We start from the raw sequence: 19,518 nt of genomic DNA, 5'->3' as shown, positions 1-19,518 counted from the left end.
ACATTACCGAGAGAGAGAGAGAGAGAGAGAGAGATTCACTTCACATTACCGAGAGAGAGAGAGATTCACTTCACATTACCTAGAGAGAGAGAGAGAGAGAGAGAGATTCACTTCACATTACCTAGAGAGAGAGAGAGCGAGAGAGAGACATTGGCCCTCATTTATCAACCATGCGTACGCCAAAATATGGGTACACGCCCATATTTACCATTTCCGCCAAAGCTTGGAATTGAACTTGAGTAGGACCAAAAGTCACGTCTGGTGGGGAGCTGTCGTACGCTTCGTCCTCACCTGTTTCTCTGTGGTAGAACGGCGGAGCAGCATTGTTTGACCAGCTGAGAGGCTGCCACAGGCATCTAAACATATGTATTCACTCCTAAAATGTTTATATAAAACTGTATGTGGGCTACATGTAAAAAAAAAAAAGAAAAAAAGGAATAGGCCTACATCAACGATGTGTCTTTGTGTCATATGAAATTAGTAGGAGATTTCCAACTTTACAATTAAAATTGCGCTTGATGCTTAAAGGGACACTTCACCCTTTTTGCAAAAAATAATATGTTAATGACGTTTAGAAGCTTTAGATCACTTTCCTGGGGGTATTTATGTGTGTAATATGTGGTTTTAGATATTTTAGATTGTAGCAGTGAGCCTGTTGTCTCTGATGTCATGGACACTGGTCTCACTACCTTCCTGGACTACAATTCCCATAATTCTTTGGTGCACTGCTCCTCCTTGTGGATAGGGGGAGAGCTGTCTTACTGAGACAACATGTAGTCGAGGAAGGTAGTGAGCCCAGTGTCCATGACATCAGAGACAACAGGCTCACTGCTACAATCTAAAATATCTAAAACCACATATTACACACATAAAGACCCCCAGGAAAGTGTCCCTTTAAGCCAGCGGTGCCCAAAAGGTAGATCGCGATCTACCAGTAGATCACAAAGGCTGTGCAGGTAGATCACATGACATGCCCCTAAAACATATACAATTTAAATTAAAAAATATATAATTTGGCATCCGACACTTGAATTTAATTAAGGTGACTTGATTGATTGACATAAAAAAAATGACCTATTAAGCCACAATGGAATATTTGTTTTCAAGAGTGTTGAGCACAAACATCAGTAGCATTACAAAGTTATACATACAAAAACTATTTCCATTTCGCCCCCTCAGGTACATTTGTTTTTACTATTTTCAGCAATGAGATCATACTATTTGTGGGTAGATCTTGTTGAGCTGGTCATTTTTAAAGTAGCTCTTAAGTCAAAAAGTCTGGGCACCCCTGCTTTAAGCCATTTAAACAGTGTTTTGCATGAGCGCATACATGCGAGGATTTGGGCCGTCTGTGCTGGACTATTTCCATGACGGGACGTCGGAAAGTAGCCTATAGCAGTGATGTAACTAGGGTGCGTCTTGCGTCCCAAAACGCACTTTATAGTTTTGGGCCGCAATACACCAACAACCTCTGTGTCCATGACATGCACTACTGTACTCTCAGCATGTACAGTAATAATCACTACTGTACTCTCAGCATGTACAGTAATAATACACCAACAACCTCTGTGTCCATGACATGCACTACTGTACTCTCAGCATGTACAGTAATAATCACTACTGTACTCTCAGCATGTACAGTAATAATACACCAACAACCTCTGTGTCCATGACATGCACTACTGTACTCTCAGCATGTACAGTAATAATCACTACTGTACTCTCAGCATGTACAGTAATAATCACTACTGTACTCTCAGCATGTACAGTAATAATCGCGGGGGAAAAATGCGGTAAAACAATAAATAATCTACGGACACGATCATTTTGCGTGGCCGCATGCGACCTCATCCTACGCTATAAACGATAAAATCCACGTAGGAATCGTTGTAGAACCACTATAGTTTGTAACAACAACACAGTCTGACGGGCGCCGCCATCTTGCTCAGAGAGAGCGTTAGTGGAGCGCAGCCTGGAGACCAGAGCCGTTTAGAGAGAGAGAGTGACGACAACATACCGTTCAGTGACTCATGAAGCTCCGTGAATAAACAGTGAACGGGGTTGTCGCAACTCTCTCATCTACACGGCTCTGCCTCCGACAGAAAGACGGGAACATTTTTGAGCGTGACAAACGGAGTAGACCCGGTTGAATGGGAAACGCAGACACTGTTGTATGTTGTGCGTTGTGGACCGGTGCCACCACAGATTAACATGCCGCCACCCCCCCCCCCAACCCCCAAAAAAAGAAGTGCCAAAGCCAACTGCAGGGCAACAGAGAATATTAGCAACCCTATTTTCTAAATGTAACATCATCATCTGCTAATGATAATGATGATGATGTGTGCCGCTGTGCACAGCCTACCTCCTCCATGCCTGCTTCTACTCAATCTCCAGGTTAGTTTTGTAGCATTCATTTTTATTTTGTATGTATTGTGTAATGTGTAATGAAAACATAAAGATTTATTAACAGTTAAAAACTGGCAGAATTATTATAGATTTAATATAGCCAAAATCATATGAAATATGTATGTAGTATGAATGTAGCTTTTTTTATTCTAATACATTTTGCCAGCTTTAGTTATAATAATATTTTTTCTTCGTTCTTCTACATGAATTTAACAACATAAATTAAAATGGGAGTTAAATGCTGCAATTTGTAAAAATGGCAAAATATGACTCTGAAACGTCGCTGAAGTGGGACTCATCAAATGTCCCTGGGACTCATCTCTAAAAGACCACCCCTGCATCCCGGGACTCATTACATTGAAAACCTGTTTACATCACTGCTATAGTGCAGTGCTGCGGAGAGTCCCAACATGCATGGGTAGCCTACTGTATATACTGTAGCCTAATCTACATCTAGGCCACTGTCTTTCCGTAGGTACGGTATGTGCAATCTCCTTCTCGTTTAATAAACCCGACGCTTCACTGGAATGCCAAATGTGCCGCGCCAGCGCAAGTGGGAACCGCATCGGAGAGATAGGTACAGGCTAACCCAGCCAGTCAGCCCACTACCACAGTTGACAGTCCTGCAGCGACTAGCGACTGCGAGGCAATCTAAATAGAGCGTCGCAGTCCCTCCCCCTTTCAGAACAACGAACAGCCCAGGAAATGAACACGCAATACATTTCCCCATATAGGCAGTTCTTATTTAATGTATTTAAAGACCTTTTTAAGCGTCGTACGAAGCCAACTCTTGTCGTGACAAATCATGACGACACACACAATATTTTGGACCAAACAAATAATTACAAAGAAGAAAAACAACAAAGTGTTGTAACCTGCCGTTTTTTTCTACTTTCTAATTCTTTGTTTGGCCCGAAAAATTGTGTGTGTTGTCATGATTTGTCACGACAAGAGTTGGCTTCGTACGACGCGTAAAAGGTCTTTAAATAAATGAAATAAGAACTGCCTATGGGGAAATGTATTGCGTTTTCATTTCCTGGGCCGTTGGTTGTTCTGAAAGGGGGAGGGACAGCGACGCTCTATAGACTGTCGAGCGTGCATGGTCAGTTGGTCACGGACGGACCACAGTGATAGAGACAGACAGACAGACAGACAGGAGCACCTATATGCAAAACAGAGGCGTGTGTGTGCCTATTTGTTATTTAAGTCATGGTTCACAGGTTCAGGTTTTCGTTCTTGTTGTATATTAAATTAAAAATACTTTAATAATTTAATATACAACTATAACAACACAGTGAAAGTTGCTTGCAAATTGCGATATGTGCGTGCGTGCGTGCGGGGGCGGGCAGCAAGGGAAGCGAAGCGAGAGGAGAAACAGACGGCTTTATTTAAGTCATGCAGGTTTATTTATTTAAGATACAAGTTGCGTGTGCGTCTGTGCGTCTGTGTGTGTGTGTGTGTGTGTGTGTGTGTGTGTGCGTCTGTGTGTGTGTGAGAAAGGGGGCAGCAAGGCAAGCGAGGGAAACCTTTTTTCCTGTAACCATGGTTTCAGGATCGTATTGCATGTGTTCATCTCGCAAAAACGAGGGCAAGGCTTGATTTCATAGGGCGAGAGACATTCACTTTACATTAACCCCCTCAATATCGTAACTCTTCTATTGGATGGCTCTGCATGTGACCTTCATTAGGCCCCGCCCCTCAGACGCCATGTGACCTTCCTTAGGCCCCTCCCCTCAGGCACCATGTGACCGTGCTTACCTCCAATGAAGTGGGTGACGTTAGGCCCCGCCCTCAGACACCATGTGACCGTCCCGGAGTGGAAGGTGTGGGAGGAGGCTCTGATTGACAGGCTGCGGCCCACCCTCACCCCCCCCGCGGAGAGGTCCAGCTTCCACACGATGCTCCCCACAGCGCCCCCCTCTGTACGGGACAGGTACACCTACACACACACACACACACACAGTGTTATAGTAACCACGGAGCCCCCCTCTGAACGGGACAGGTACACACACACACACCTACACACACACACACACACACACACACACACACACACACACAGTTTATAATATTAAACTAACCATCTTCCAGTCAGTCTCTTCCTTCCTGAAGACCCCCTGGCTCTTCCAGACGCCCGCCCTCCACCCCTCCAGGGTCTCCTCATGGGTGGTCCCCTCATGGGTGGTCCCTCTGACGTAGCGGTCTGCCGCGCAGCTGTAGCGCAGCTGGAAGAACCTCTGGCTGCGCTCGCTGGCCGTGGGTGTGAACACACACCCTGCTGGCTCCACCTGGAGGGCAGATACACACATTACACCTGGAGGGCAGACACAGAAATGAGTTTTCTTCGACGGGTGGCTGGCATCTCCCTTAGAGAAGTTCATCTCCCTTAGAGATAGGGTGAGAAGTTCACCTCCCTTAGAGATAGGGTGAGAAGTGCATCTCCCTTAGAGAAGTGCATCTCCCTTAGAGATAGGGTGAGAAGTTCATCTCCCTTAGAGATAGGGTGAGAAGTTCACCTCCCTTAGAGATAGGGTGAGAAGTGCATCTCCCTTAGAGATAGGGTGAGAAGTTCATCTCCCTTAGAGATAGGGTGAGAAGTTCATCTCCCTTAGAGATAGGGTGAGAAGTGCATCTCCCTTAGAGATAGGGTGAGAAGTAGGGCTGACCCAAAAAATCGATTAATCGATGTTCAATCGATACGCACGGGAATCGATTTTTAAATTTTGAATCGAATAGTCATTTTTTTTAAAGCGGCCGCTTTTGGTCCGCAAAACGGCCCCATTTGGTCCGCGAGCCATGCTCGCGCCTCGCAGCACCGCAACGCCTCCTCCCCTCTCCCCCTCCCTCGTCACGGTAACAACAAGGAAGTCAACACACAGCAGCCTGCCTGCATGCAGTCATGCCGCCACAAAATAAATCTAAAGTGTGGTTGCATTTTTCAATATGCAAGGAGAACAAAGAACAAGTGGTGTGTCAACTATGTGACAAGAAAATGGCGTATCACAAGTCCACTTCGAGTTTGAAGAATCACTTAGTACATGTAAGTATTATTATTATAATAAACGAAACGTGCTTCGGAGGCGAAACATATTACCCCCTAATGTAAGGTTAGACACGTGGCTAATTGTTATCATTATGTTTTTAGGTGCATGAGATAAATCTGGATGGTTCATCTGCCGGTTCCAGCACGACTCAAACCACATTGGCGAGGACATGTACAGAACGCAGGAAGGGTGCCTTAACCGCTGGAATTGTCTCAATGATTGCCATGGACATGAGACCAATAAACATTATTGAAGGAAAAGGGTTTAAACGTTTAATGAAAATTGCAGAGCCAGGCTATAGTGTGCCTAAGAGAGAGTATGTCTCAAGTGAACTTACTGCAAAACACAAAGTGATAAAGAATCACATTCGTAGTGAAATTGATGGGTGCGCTGCAGTTAGTTTCACAACGGATATATGGTCCAGTATAAAAATGGAAGGATACATGACGGTGACAGCTCACGTGATAAACAGCGACTGGGAAATGAAAAAGTACGTGCTAGAGACCAAGATAATGGAGGAGTCTCACACAGGCGTAAACATTGCAGCCAGACTTGGAGAAGTAGCCGACGCATACGGTATACCTGCAGAGAAGAGGCTTTGCATTAATGCAGCACTAAAACACCACGACCCAGTAACCCGTACCGTGGGGTTTGGAAGGCGACTGGTGTCCGCCTTTAAAAACAGTTGTACCAAAACTGCGGCCTTAACAGAGAAACAGCGCACTCAGAATGTCGTGGAACATTCCCTCATTCAAGATGTCGCAACACGCTGGAACTCCACATGTTCTATGCTAGAGCGTCTCTGTGAACAAAGGTGGCCAATATCCGCTGTCCTGTCTGATCCAAATATCACCAGAAGAGCGGACCGGAGTCTCGACCTGACCACGGAGCAGTGGGCGATCGCAGAGGATACCGCTGCCGTCCTGCGGCCCTTTCTCACTCTGACTGAACTGCTGTCTAAAGAAGAAAATGTGTCCATATCAGGAGTAGTGCCAATGCTGTCAAAGATTAAAAGCGAATTTCTCACAGTGGGAGCTGACGACAGTCCCGCCAAAAAAGCTCTGAAACTTAAACTGACGGAGGAAATGAATAGGAGGTGGGAATTCTCAGACCCGACTGATGCTGCTGTTCTGGGCGCAGCCGTCGACCCCCGCTTCAAGAGGTTAAAGTGGCTATCTGACGAGGGAAAGGAAGCCGTGCGCACGGAGATAACTCCGTTGGCTGAGGGCCTGAGAGTGAGACCAGCGCTCAGGGTCCGGGAGGAAGCCGTGAGTGACGCCGACAGCCAGGGCAGAGGCAGTGACACGGCTTCACCGGCTAAGAGGCCTAGAATAACGGACCGAGAGAGAACACGTCAACTGACTCAACTCCTCTTAACACACATTTAGTACCGGAACTGTATCAAAATAAAGGCGCTGCTTGCGCCAGAGTAATCGCCAGAGTAGTGATCGCTTCTATTTTGAAAGCCATGAACCGGAAATACTTTCTTAAAAAAGTTGACTGACAAAGTGCCATCACAATCTCCGATCATCTTAATATATTTATATACGCTCCAAAAAGAGTTCATATTTTGCGGGAGAGACGGATGAGGAGCAGAAACGCAGCGCCAGCATATCGATCCATTCATCACCACGGAGAGCGCCCTGGATGAGGAGATACGAGTCATTCTTTCCGCCGCGCTAACATGGGAGTCAATGACAAGCTAATAGTTTCACAGAGCGTTAGCATACGGCAAGCGAAAAGCGAAATGCCAAAAAAAAAAAAAAGTAATTATTCTGAATATTATTATCTCGCCCCGCGTCGTTTGGACGTCGCTAGGACGTCCACAGACGTCTAAGGCGCCTCTCGGTTCCAATCCTTATGACGTTTCAGGACGTATTATGTACAAAATGTGTTAATGGAAGACGATGATGATGATGATGGATCCGAGGGAGATCAGGACGAGGGGCCGACTGCGCAGAGAGAACTGAATGACTTTGTTAGAGACAAATCCAAAGCGAGTTCCGGACCACTGTCGTGGTGGAAAGACAACGCGCCACGTTATCCCAAATGGGCAGCAGTAGCCAAGCGGATTCTCTCCATCCCTGCCACTTCAACACCGTCAGAGCGCATCTTCTCCAAAGCCGGATTTATTGTCAACAAAAATAGAATGTAGACACATTGGTTTTTTTGGCACACAACGAAATTCGGATGCAAACCGACAGCAGTGAGTCGTCATTGTGTCAATCAAGGCCTATTGCTAAAGGCAAGCTCAGTAGCCTATATTAACCCATTCTGACCTGAGATCAGATTCATACGAGGTTTCCACTGGACACACACTGGTCTGATTAACCCATTCTGACCTGAGATCAGATTCTAAAAATGTCAGTCGCTCTTCGATTTTTCAAAAAATAGCAGACCTACAAGCTCGTATCGCGCCACTCGGTGGCGCGATATGAGCTTGTAGATCTGCTATTTTTCAATAGCTAAAGCATAACATGATGCTGACACCAAAATGGGTGCCAGGTCAGAATGGGTTAAGCCTATACTTTTTTTTAGTTTTTAATTATACTTTGTCTTTTTATTTGTGTTTGCCATTTGCCATTTGTTTTATTTAGTTATAGGCCTACGGTATTTAGCCTCAAATGAAGGCACAGTGAGCACACAGGCCTGCACTTGGTTTTATTTTATGTAAAAAAAAAAAAGAAGAATTAATTGCACTTTGTTTTCGTTTATACTTATGTTAAGAGGAGTAATGCCTCTGTTCATATTGCACATTTTCTGTATGATAACTATATTGCACTGATCTGATACTATATTGTGTTTTGTTTAATTCCTCCTTTGCTCCTCCGCGAGCCATGCTTGCGCCTCGCAATTGCGGCTGTGAGTTTGACACAAATAATAATAATAATGCTGCACTTTGTTTTCGTTTATATATACTTATGTTAATAGAAGTAATGTCTCTGTTCATATTGTCTGTATAGTGATAACTATTGCACTGATACTACTATATTGTTTATTGTTTAATTCCTCCTTTGCTCCGCGAGCCTGCATGTCTCGCAATTGCTGCTGTGAGTTTGTCGTTTGATTGATTGATTGATTGAAATGTATTAACAGTTTGCAGAATTACAGTACAATCAATTTCAAGCACAAACTGAAATACAAAGACTGTTAACTGTGAGTGGACGACCCAATTAAGCATTACACTCGTTTACAAGAGGGTCCACCATGTGTTCAATTCATCAAAAGTGAAAAAGTCATAAGGCCTCGATTAAATGTCGCTTTATTTCAGGTAATGTTACGGCAAGAGGAGAAGAAATAAATGTCCACTTCGTTTACACTTGACAGCGTGTACTGTTTTGAATGGTAGCTAAAGAGAAGCTAAATCCCTACATTTTCTGGATTATAGATATTTTTTATTTGAGAGGTAATGCCTGTTTCAGGCAGTTGACTTGTTACGGTCGGATGTTTTATTAAGCCTAATTATTTGTGCGTCACTGCTTTCATGAAGGCTGCAACAGTTGTTGCTTATTGTTTCAAATAAATGAGACCAATACAAGCATGCCTTTCTCTCCGCTATATCTTGGCCCTAAGGAGAATAATTGAGGAGGTCAAAAGGAACAACCTGACTGCCGTGTTGTGTTTTATCGACTTCAAAAAAGCATTTGACTCAATACACAGAGGAACGATGATGAAGATCCTTAAGGCCTACGGTGTCCCTCCCAACTTACTCCGGGCAATAGAAACCATGTACGCAGGAACAAGGGCCAAGGTGTTGACTCCAGATGGCAACAGTGAGGAGTTTAACATCGTGGCTGGAGTACTGCAAGGAGACACCCTAGCCCCCTTCCTCTTCGTCATAGTCCTGGACTACGCGTTGAGGAAGGCCATCAATGGACGAGAGCAGGACCTTGGCCTCACCATAACACCAAGGAGGTCGAGGCGACACCCAACAGTAGTGCTGACAGACTTGGACTACGCGGACGACATCAGCCTGCTCTCTGACCACGTGGAACAAGCGCAGGAGCTCCTGACCAGAGTGGAGTCAGAATGTGCCAAGGTTGGCCTCCGGCTGAATGCCAAGAAAACTCAAGTTATCACTTATAACATCCCATCAGAGCATCCACCTGTAACAACAACAGAAGGCACTGCTTTGAAGGAAGTCAATGACTTCAAGTACCTGGGCTCATGGGTCAACTCCACCGAACAAGACCTGAAAGTGAGGAAGGCCCTTGCATGGAGGGCCCTAAACGGCATGGCCAGCGTATGGAACTCCAACCTCCCCCGTCAAACCAAACTAAGCTTCTTCTACGCAACGGTAGAGTCCGTTCTCCTATATGGCAGTGAATGCTGGACCTTGAAGCCAACCCTGCAGAAGTCTCTCGATGGGTGCTACACCAGAATGTTGCGGGCAGTACTCAACATCAATAAGAGCACACATGTTACAAACACTACTCTGTATGATGGAATGCCAAGGGTGACCCAGAAAATAGCAGCCAGGAGAATGAGACTAGCAGGACACTGCCAAAGACACCAAGAGCTGCCAGCCAGTAAACTAGTGCTGTGGGAACCAACGCACGGGCACCGGTCACGAGGACGTCCAACGCTAACATACGTGGATGTACTCAAGAACGACGCAGGAGCGCAAAGTACCAACGAACTGGTCAGATGTATGGAGAACCGGGATGACTGGAAACGACGATGGAGGGCTCGTCTGAGGACGACCTAGAGATATCGTTGGTTAAGCCAAAGAGTCACTGCTCGCATCGCGCGCCTCGCGCGCCTCGCACCCACTGGGAGGAGACCCCGGGGCAGACCAAGGACCACGTCCCACTGGGAGGAGACCCCGGGGCAGACCAAGGACCACGTCCCACTGGGAGGAGACCCCCGGGGCAGACCAAGGCGCAGATGGAGGAAACACATCGACTCACTGGCCTTGGAACGTCTCGGAATCCCCCCCCGGGAGGAAGTCACTAATGTTGCTCTGGAGAGGGAAGTCTGGAGCTCTCATGGTGGAGCTGTTGCCCCCGTGACCCGACTACGGATAAGCGGTTGAACATGGATGGATATTGACCAGTTATAATGTAATAATAATAATAATAATACCGCTGTGTCTCCAGTCTCTCCTCTAGCGGTCCTCCAGGCCAGAGATCCAGAGCTATAATATATATATATATATAACCATATTGACCAGTTATAATGTAATAATAATAATAATCATACCGCTGTGTCTCCAGTCTCTCCTCTAGCGGTCCTCCAGGCCAGAGATCCAGAGCTGCGTCCAGACAGATCTCCAGCTGTGGGTCGTTTAGGAGAGATGAACTCCACCAGCTCCACCATCAGCCTGTCTGTGAGTTCTGTTCTCCTAGAGGAACCCAGGGACTGCTGCCTCTACGCACGCACACACACACACACGCACACGCACACACACACACACACACACACACACACACACACACACACACACACACACACACACACACACACACACACACGTAACAAAATGAATGACCTTCTACAACAGCGGTGTTCCAGTAGATCACATGACGTGTCCTTAAAACATATATCATTTAAATAAAGAAATATTGAATTAATTTGGCATCCGAACACTTGAATTAAGGTGACTTGATTGACTGACATAGAAAATGGCCTGTTAAACCCTTAGAGTATATATACTCTGGCCTGTTAAACCCTTAGAGTATATATACTCTAAGGTTAAACCACAATGGAATACTTTGTTTTCAACAAACATCAGTAGCGTTACAAAGTTACATGATAAAACTAAAGCTGGACCAACCACAGCATCTGCTCATGAGGGTCTGGACCAATCACAGCTCTGCTCATGAGGGTCTGGACCAATCACTGCTCTGCTCCAGAGCGGCGCGACAACGCAAGCGTAATAAAAAGATAAACAGAATCCAGGTCTGGTGAGTCGGGGTTGTGTTGTGTGCACACAAACGAGGACGCGCGACAATTTCACAGGACCGCGCACACGTAAACACGCTTGCGCACACGCACGCGCACACACACACACACACACACACACACACACACACACACACACACACACACACACACACACACGTACCATTGCAGTGAGTCCACTGACGGTCTGTCTGAGCCACGGCTCTTGAACCTTCGTCCGCCTCGTCAGCACGTCAGCGTGGTTACAGGAATACCTCCATGTGACGTCCACCACCTGTATGGAAATATAACATATTATACCTGCCCTAGAGCGCCCCCTAGGGGACACTACCCTAGGGGACACGGGGAGAACATGTGAGGGTACCTACCCTAGGGGACATGGGGAGAACATGTGAGGGTACGTACCCTAGGGGACACGGGGAGAACATGTGAGGGTACCTACCCTATAGGGGACACAGGGAGAACATGTGAGGGTACCTACCCTAGGGGACACGGGGAGAACATGTGAGGGTACCTACCCTAGGGGACACGGGGAGAACATGTGAGGGTACCTACCCTAAGGGGACACGAGGAGAACATGTGAGGGTACCTACCCTAAGGGGACACGGGGAGAACATGTGAGGGTACCTACCCTAGGGGACACGGGGCTAACATGTGAGGGTACCTACCCTAGGGGACACGGGGAGAACATGTGAGGGTACCTACCCTAGGGGACACGGGGAGAACATGTGAGGGTACCTACCCTAAGGGGACAGGGGGAGAACATGTGAGGGTCTCACCTGGTCCTTGGAGAAGGCCAGGACATAGGCCAGCTTCTTCCCCCAGCCCAGCTCGTACAGCAGAGGTTTGTCACACACGTTTTCACACGAGTCACAGTGGAGCCAGCGGCCCTGAGACGCCGAGAACACCTCCGTCCACACATGGTCTGAAACACAGAAACACAACATGGTCTGAAACACAGAAACACAACATGGTCTGAAACACAGAAACACAACATGGTCTGAAACACAGAAACACAACATGGTCTGAAACACAGAAACACAACATGGTCTGAAACACAGAAACACAACATGGTCTGAAACACAGAAACACAACATGGTCTGAAACACAGAAACACAACATGGTCTGAAACACAGAAACACAACATGGTCTGACACACAGAAACACAACATGGTCTGAAACACAGAAACACAACATGGTCTGAAACACAGAAACACAACATGGTCTGACACACAGAAACACAACATGGTCTAAAACACAGAAACACAACATGGTCTGAAACACAGAAACACAACATGGTCTGAAACACAGAAACAAACATGGTCTGAAACACAGAAACACAACATGGTCTGACACACAGAAACACAACATGGTCTGAAACACAGAAACACAACATGGTCTGACACACAGAAATACAACATGGTCTGACACACAGAAACACAGACAACACACTGCGTGAAAAGAGGAGTTAACGGGAATTATGGGGACTAGATTTGCCCGTAAACCTCAAGTTTAGCAGCATATACAGTTAATATACGGTAATATACAGTTAATATACGGTAAGATACAGGTGTGATGGTACAATTCGGGAGTTTACCGGAGTTTGTTGGAAAGTTTAACGGGAGTTTCCTGTAATATACACATCCGTATTCCATGCTTTTTGCACAGTGACACACGTGTTAATTACCTGTGCTGTCCCAGACATAACGAGCATCCAGGTGTGTGTTAATTACCTGTGCTGTCCCAGACATAACGAGCATCCAGGTGTGTGTTAATTACCTGTGCTGTCCCAGACATAACGAGCATCCAGGTGTGTGTTAATTACCTGTGCTGTCCCAGACATAACGAGCATCCAGGTGTGTGTTAATTACCTGTGCTGTCCCAGACATAACGAGCATCCAGGTGTGTGTTAATTACCTGTGCTGTCCCAGACATAACGAGCATCCAGGTGTGTGTTAATTACCTGTGCTGTCCCAGACATAACGAGCATCCAGGTGTGTGTTAATTACCTGTGCTGTCCCAGACATAACGAGCATCCAGGTGTGTGTTAATTACCTGTGCTGTCCCAGACATAACGAGCATCCAGGTGTGTGTTAATTACCTGTGCTGTCCCAGACATAACGAGCATCCAGGTGTGTGTTAATTACCTGTGCTGTCCCAGACATAACGAGCCTCCAGGTGTGTGTTAATTACCTGTGCTGTCCCAGACATAACGAGCCTCCAGGTGTGTGTTAATTACCTGTGCTGTCCCAGACATAAGGAGCCTCCAGGTGTGTGTTAATTACCTGTGCTGTCCCAGACATAACGAGCCTCCAGGTCCAGAGATCTGCAGCACAGAGTGAAACAGTTGGCCCACTCCCCACAGCGCCCCCTACGGGTCTCCAACAGCTTCTCCGGGTTGTTGTATCTGAAACGACACCGCCCTCTGCTGGTCAGGAGGCAGGAAACTACAAGCAACTCTTCACTAAACACACTGTAGGTCAACATCCATCCATCCATCCATCTTCAACCGCTTATCCGTAGTCGGGTCGCGGGGGCAACACCTTCAGACTCCACCCCCCCCCCCCCCCCCCCAGAGCAACATTAGTGACTTCCTCCTGGGGGATCCCGAGGACTTCCAAGGCCAGTGGGGGTGTAGCGGTATAGTAACTATCGAAATATCGATTTTAATTTAAATAAAATCGAAAGTATATCGAAATGTAAATGGCAAAATATTGTATCGTTTGACTTTGTATCGTATGGTTTCGAAATGGAGATAATCGGTAACGAATCGTTGTGCAATGGAAATAATCAATTCGATCAATGCAAAGTTTTTGAATTTAGCAATTTTAAGAGGAAAAAAGAAAGAAAAACTACACAAAGAACTTACATCATAATGTGTCTGAGCAAATCAATATTATTTTTCCTACAAAAAATATGAATTTCCAATCGACAATGAATGGACGATTTTACTTTAGTGTCTGAGCAAATAGACGAACTCCTACACACACACAAAAACACACACACACACACACACACACACACACACACACACACACACACACACACACACACACACACACACACACACACACACACACACACACACACCCTCCCTACCTGGGGAAGCGGGTAGCAGCGTGACAGGCCTGGCAGTAGTGGCTCTCCACACGCTGCGCTCCCCAGCGCAGGTCCTCTGCCGTGGGGGTCAGAGGGCCAGCGTTGGAGGTCTGACCTCCACACTGACCACAGGGCAGAAGGTCCACCCAGGAGAAGAACTCCTGCTTGAACCACGACAGCAGCTCCAGGACCAGGAAGTCTGCCTGGCCCAGTCTGACCTCTGAAAGAACCATAAGATATCATTAATATGATTAATATGATTAATATCAGGTTCAGGTTTATTTGTCATGTGTATAAATACAATGAAAATTATTTTTCTCAGAGCACTCTCAGTCTTACATACACAGGGCATAAACAAACATCTATAGTGCAAGAAAAAGACCAAAAAACAGAAAAAAGTGAAGTGACAAAACAGTGCAAAACAGTGCAAAACAGTGCAAAACAGTTCAAGGTCAGCTGTTCAGCAGCCTGACTGCCCCCTGGGGGTAGAAACTGTTACTGAGACGGGTGGTGCGAGATTTGATGCTCTGGTAGCGTTATTATTAATATGATTAATATGATTAATGTCTGCCTGGCCCAGTCTGCACTCTGAAAGAACAATAAGATATGACTAATATGATTAATATCTGCCTGGCCCAGTCTGCACTCTGAAAGAACTCTTTTGCATTGGACTCAGATTCCCAGAAGCCCTTGCAAGCGAGTTATAGCTTGATTTCCGGTTACGTCATCACAACGCATCAGCCTGGTCACGATGTCGGCGACAAAGACGGATTTCCATAATAACTATAATCATCTACCAACGGCGAATTAACCCATTCTGACCTGAGATCAGATTCATATGAGGTTTCCACTGGACACACTCTGGTCTGATCAACCCATTCTGACCTGAGATCAGATTCTAGAAAAATGTCAGTCGTTCTTCGATTTTTCAAAAATAGCAGACCTACAAGCTCGTATCGCGCCACTCGGTGGCGCGATATGAGCTTGTAGATCTGCTATTTTTCAATAGCTAAAGCATAACATGATGCCAACACCAAAATGGGTGCCCGGTCAGAATGGGTTAATATCTACCTAGTCTGCGCTCTGAAACAACCATAATGCGATTAACCCATGAAGACCTGAGACCAGATTCTACAAATGTCTTCTAATTCCTGGACAGTTTTGTGGAAAACCTCATGTTTCTATATCAGTGGTGCTCAAACTATTTCATAACAAAGACCCCAAAAATGATACGTAATTGGCCGCCGAGCCCCATCTGAAAACATGTTGTTCCAGGGACCCCCCAGGGACCCACCAGAGTGGTGCAACTCCGTGTGGGGGTCCCGGCGGGGTCCCCGGAACATTCAGACACCCAGGAGCCTCTCTTACATAGAATGCAGTACCTGGGCGGGCCTGCAGGGCGTGCTGCTGCCTCTCCTTAGCGCTAGCACTCAGCCTCAGCCGTTGGCTGTTTTGATTATGTTTGATTAATGATGATAAATATATATAGAGCTGATGCTATCATATCTATATATATTTATTAGTATGCTTGTTTAGCAGGTACTAGGTTATAGGAGGAGCGCCTATTATGTTGCCTGGTACTGGTTGTTGCTTCTGTCCCCTGCAGGTGCTGAGCATTGTTGTCCCTAATGTGTTGCCGTCCTGAGGAGGGCGTGGCTGGGAGCCTGATCAGCCCTCGGATTGGTCCTGTGGTTCCTCAGGCCTCGGATTGGTCCTGTGGTTCCTCAGGCCTTCGCTTCCTGGACTATAAAGCTCACTCTCTGTCCCCGTTTCCAGACCTAAGCGGAAAACGGTTTTGCGCCGCGGACAGAAGAAGCTGTTGCGCAGCTTCTTTTTTTTCCGGGGTTTTTAGACAGCTGGTGGATGGAGAAAAAAAGCTCCACTTCCGCGGACGACTGCCGCGGAGGAGGAGAGCGCTTCCGGGAAGCTGGCCGTCGCGCAAGTCGTCGTGTTGTTCTTTCCTACGGGCAGTAAAACCCCTAGACTTGAACCGTTTCGTAACAGATGTGTTCCGTTACAGTATGAGTGCAGTACCTGGGTCGTCCTGTAGAGCGCGCTGAAGCCTCTCCTTAGCGCTAGCGTTTAGCCTCAGGTGAGGGATGCGTTCTCTGGCTTTCCGCTGCAGATCGGCGTTCTCGTAAACCGTCACGTGCTGGAAGTTAGACTGTAGCGTCACGTAGAAGCTCGCGCTGTTCTCCTGGTGGACACAGGAGGAACTACAGGGTCAGGGACTGACCGTTCGTTTTAAAACGGGAAGCAAAAATGTATGAATTGGCTGGATTGGATTTGCGGAGAGGTTGAGGGCAACAGGATATTTTAGAGAATTCACCTGTAGCTAAGCCCCGCCCTCTCCCACTTAGACACTCCGACTTGGAGACTCTCCAGCCAGGCTCATTCATTCCAATGTAAATATCATGGACTTTACACAATAAATACTGGTTCATTTTTGGGAAAATACCTAAAAAAATCACTTCCAAATCCGTCAACAAGGCCTGCCGTAATGCACTGGAAAAATATGTGCGTGGCATTTCTTTTTTTAAACGTTTTATCATATAGGAAAACACATGTGGGTGTTTGAACAGACCTGAGAAGACAATAAAGATTACTATTATTATTATTATTATTATTATTTGTGTTTTACCAGAGCGGGGGTACCGGAGGGTGACGGGGCAGGGGGCATCACCACGGGAACTGGCTGGGCCGGCGAGGGGTTGTTTTGTCCCGGTGAGGGGTTGTTGTTCTGGGCAGAGGAGGGGTTGTTTTGGCCCGGTGAGGGGTTGTTGTTCTGGGCAGAGGAGGGGTTGTTTTGGCCCGGTGAGGGGTTGTTGTTCTGGGCAGAGGAGGGGTTGTTGTTCTCCGCGGTCCTCCCCTGGAGCCTCCCGTAGCGCTGGGCTGCGATGGACTCTCTGATCAGCCTCAGCTGGTCCACGGACGCTGAGCCGGGGAACACCAGGTGGGTCTCTGCCTGGAAGCATTAAACATCTGGATTACCATAGTAATCATTGCTGTAGAGCCCCGAAGTCTGACGTAAAAATAATAATAATAATAACAAAGAAAAAGCCCATCATATAGTCATTACTGTAAACTGTACCTCTTCAAAGCCCATCTCAAACAGACACTCCACGGCTCCTCTGATTGGCAGCAGCTTGGTGGAGAATGTGGGGTTGCTGATACGAATGGAGCGGAACTTCTCTTCTTCTGGATGTCTGTAAGAACACATTCACCATGTGTTAAACATCTATAGAACACATTCACCATGTTTTAAACATCTGTAGAACACATTCACCATGTGTTAAACATCTATAGAACACATTCACCATGTGTTAAACATCTATAGAACACATTCACCATGTTTTAAACATCTGTAGAACACATTCACCATGTGTTAAACATCTATAGAACACATTCACCATGTTTTAAACATCTGTAGAACACATTCACCATGTGTTAAACATCTATAGAACACATTCACCATGTTTTAAACATCTGTAGAACACATTCACCATGTGTTAAACATCTATAGAACACATTCACCATGTTTTAAACATCTATAGAACACATTCACCATGTTTTAAACATCTGTAGAACACATTCACCATGTGTTAAACATCTATAGAACACATTCACCATGTGTTAAACATCTATAGAACACATTCACCATGTTTTAAACATCTGTAGAACACATTCACCATGTGTTAAACATCTATAGAACACATTCACCATGTTTTAAACATCTGTAGAACACATTCACCATGTGTTAAACATCTATAGAACACATTCACCATCCCATACAATTTACAATTTACAATTTACAATTTAGGCATTTAGCAGACGCTCTTAATCCAGAGCGACATCCCATAGGCACCCGCTTTGTCTCAATGGGATAGTTCCAATGTGTGGAACTATAGCCCATAGCACCCTGCTTTGTCTCAATGGGATAGTTCCAATGTGTGGAACTATAGCCCATAGCACCCCTGCTTTGTCTCAATGGGATAGTTCCAATGTGTGGAACTATAGCCCATAGGCACCCCGCTTTGTCTCAATGGGATAGTTCCACTCTCTTACTATTCTACTCGGATAGGAATAAAGGGACACAGAGAAGACAGATACATAAATCTCCATATATAGGCATAAAAAGGACACAGACAGATGGGTGGAACGGTACTCTGACACGGGTACAACGGGACATAGAACTCCATATATGGACACGGGTCTTGCAGAGCCCGGCGGGGCATGGATGTCCAACTTCCATCGTTACAATAACTCCATGGTCATAGGACACATACATAATAACTGGGTGGGGCATGCATTTCCAACTTGCATAGTTATACATTAGCATGTTTGTGTTGCCATTAGTATGACATTAGCATGTTTATGTTTCCATTAGTATGACATTAGCATGTTTATGTTTCCATTAGTATGTCATTAGCATGTAAGCCAAGTTACCTCTGTGTGTGTATAGTACCATGTATACCTCAGTATGTTGTCTTTAGCATTACATCCACAGTTTTACATTGCATGTGTTGTACATGTTGTACATGCATGTTTGTTACCTCAGAATGTCACCATTAATGCTACAGTCATAGTTATGTACATCAGCATGTTTACCTCAGAATGTTGGCAATAATATTACATTCATAGAGTTATAGATGACATGTTTACCTCAATATTATATTATTATTATTACCTCAGAATATTGTCAGCATAGGTTATCAGCAGTTTGGAGCATTCCAGGAACTCTTCGTTAGGATTCTCCAACAGCGACGAAACTCCAGGAGAAACCATGATTTAATAAAACTCACCTTAATGTTAATAAAGTGTTGATTTAATAACTGACGTTATTAATTTATCACAGCACTAAACGAACGTGTGTTTTTTACTGTAGTGTCAAAACATAGAGCTATATCATTAATATATATATAGTTTTACTGTAGTGTCACTTTCTGTCAAACTGAAGCGTATATATTTACTTCCTGGTCGTTTAGGCGTCCTGCTAGATGCCTGTCTGTAATACCTTTAGGGGTCCTGATTCACAAAGGGTGGCCAGGTTGGGAGAGAACTAAGC

General features: G+C 45.7%; 1 protein-coding gene across 1 annotated transcript in view; it reads right to left on the bottom strand.

Annotated features, from left to right (window-relative positions):
- Positions 1-19,411, bottom strand: part of LOC308331898 (peptide-N(4)-(N-acetyl-beta-glucosaminyl)asparagine amidase-like) — a 20,072-nt gene extending 661 nt beyond the window's left edge. Inside the window, exons 1-11 of the mRNA XM_080787429.1 lie at positions 19,141-19,411; positions 17,545-17,659; positions 17,095-17,418; positions 16,488-16,650; positions 14,454-14,673; positions 13,640-13,761; positions 12,134-12,279; positions 11,518-11,628; positions 10,653-10,820; positions 4,488-4,694; positions 4,165-4,345 (exon numbers count right to left, since the gene is read on the bottom strand). Of these exons, the coding sequence (XP_080643555.1) occupies positions 4,165-4,345; positions 4,488-4,694; positions 10,653-10,820; positions 11,518-11,628; positions 12,134-12,279; positions 13,640-13,761; positions 14,454-14,673; positions 16,488-16,650; positions 17,095-17,418; positions 17,545-17,659; positions 19,141-19,238 (1,855 nt within the window). The 5' untranslated portion in view covers positions 19,239-19,411. The remainder of the gene's footprint in view (positions 1-4,164; positions 4,346-4,487; positions 4,695-10,652; positions 10,821-11,517; positions 11,629-12,133; positions 12,280-13,639; positions 13,762-14,453; positions 14,674-16,487; positions 16,651-17,094; positions 17,419-17,544; positions 17,660-19,140) is intronic.
- Between the last annotated feature and the right edge of the window lie 107 nt (positions 19,412-19,518).

Source organism: Protomyctophum bolini (assembly GCF_963924005.1).
Source record: "Protomyctophum bolini genome assembly, chromosome: 17".
In the NCBI taxonomy this organism is placed as follows: Eukaryota; Metazoa; Chordata; class Actinopteri; order Myctophiformes; family Myctophidae; genus Protomyctophum; species Protomyctophum bolini.
This window is presented reverse-complemented; position numbering and strand designations above follow the sequence as displayed.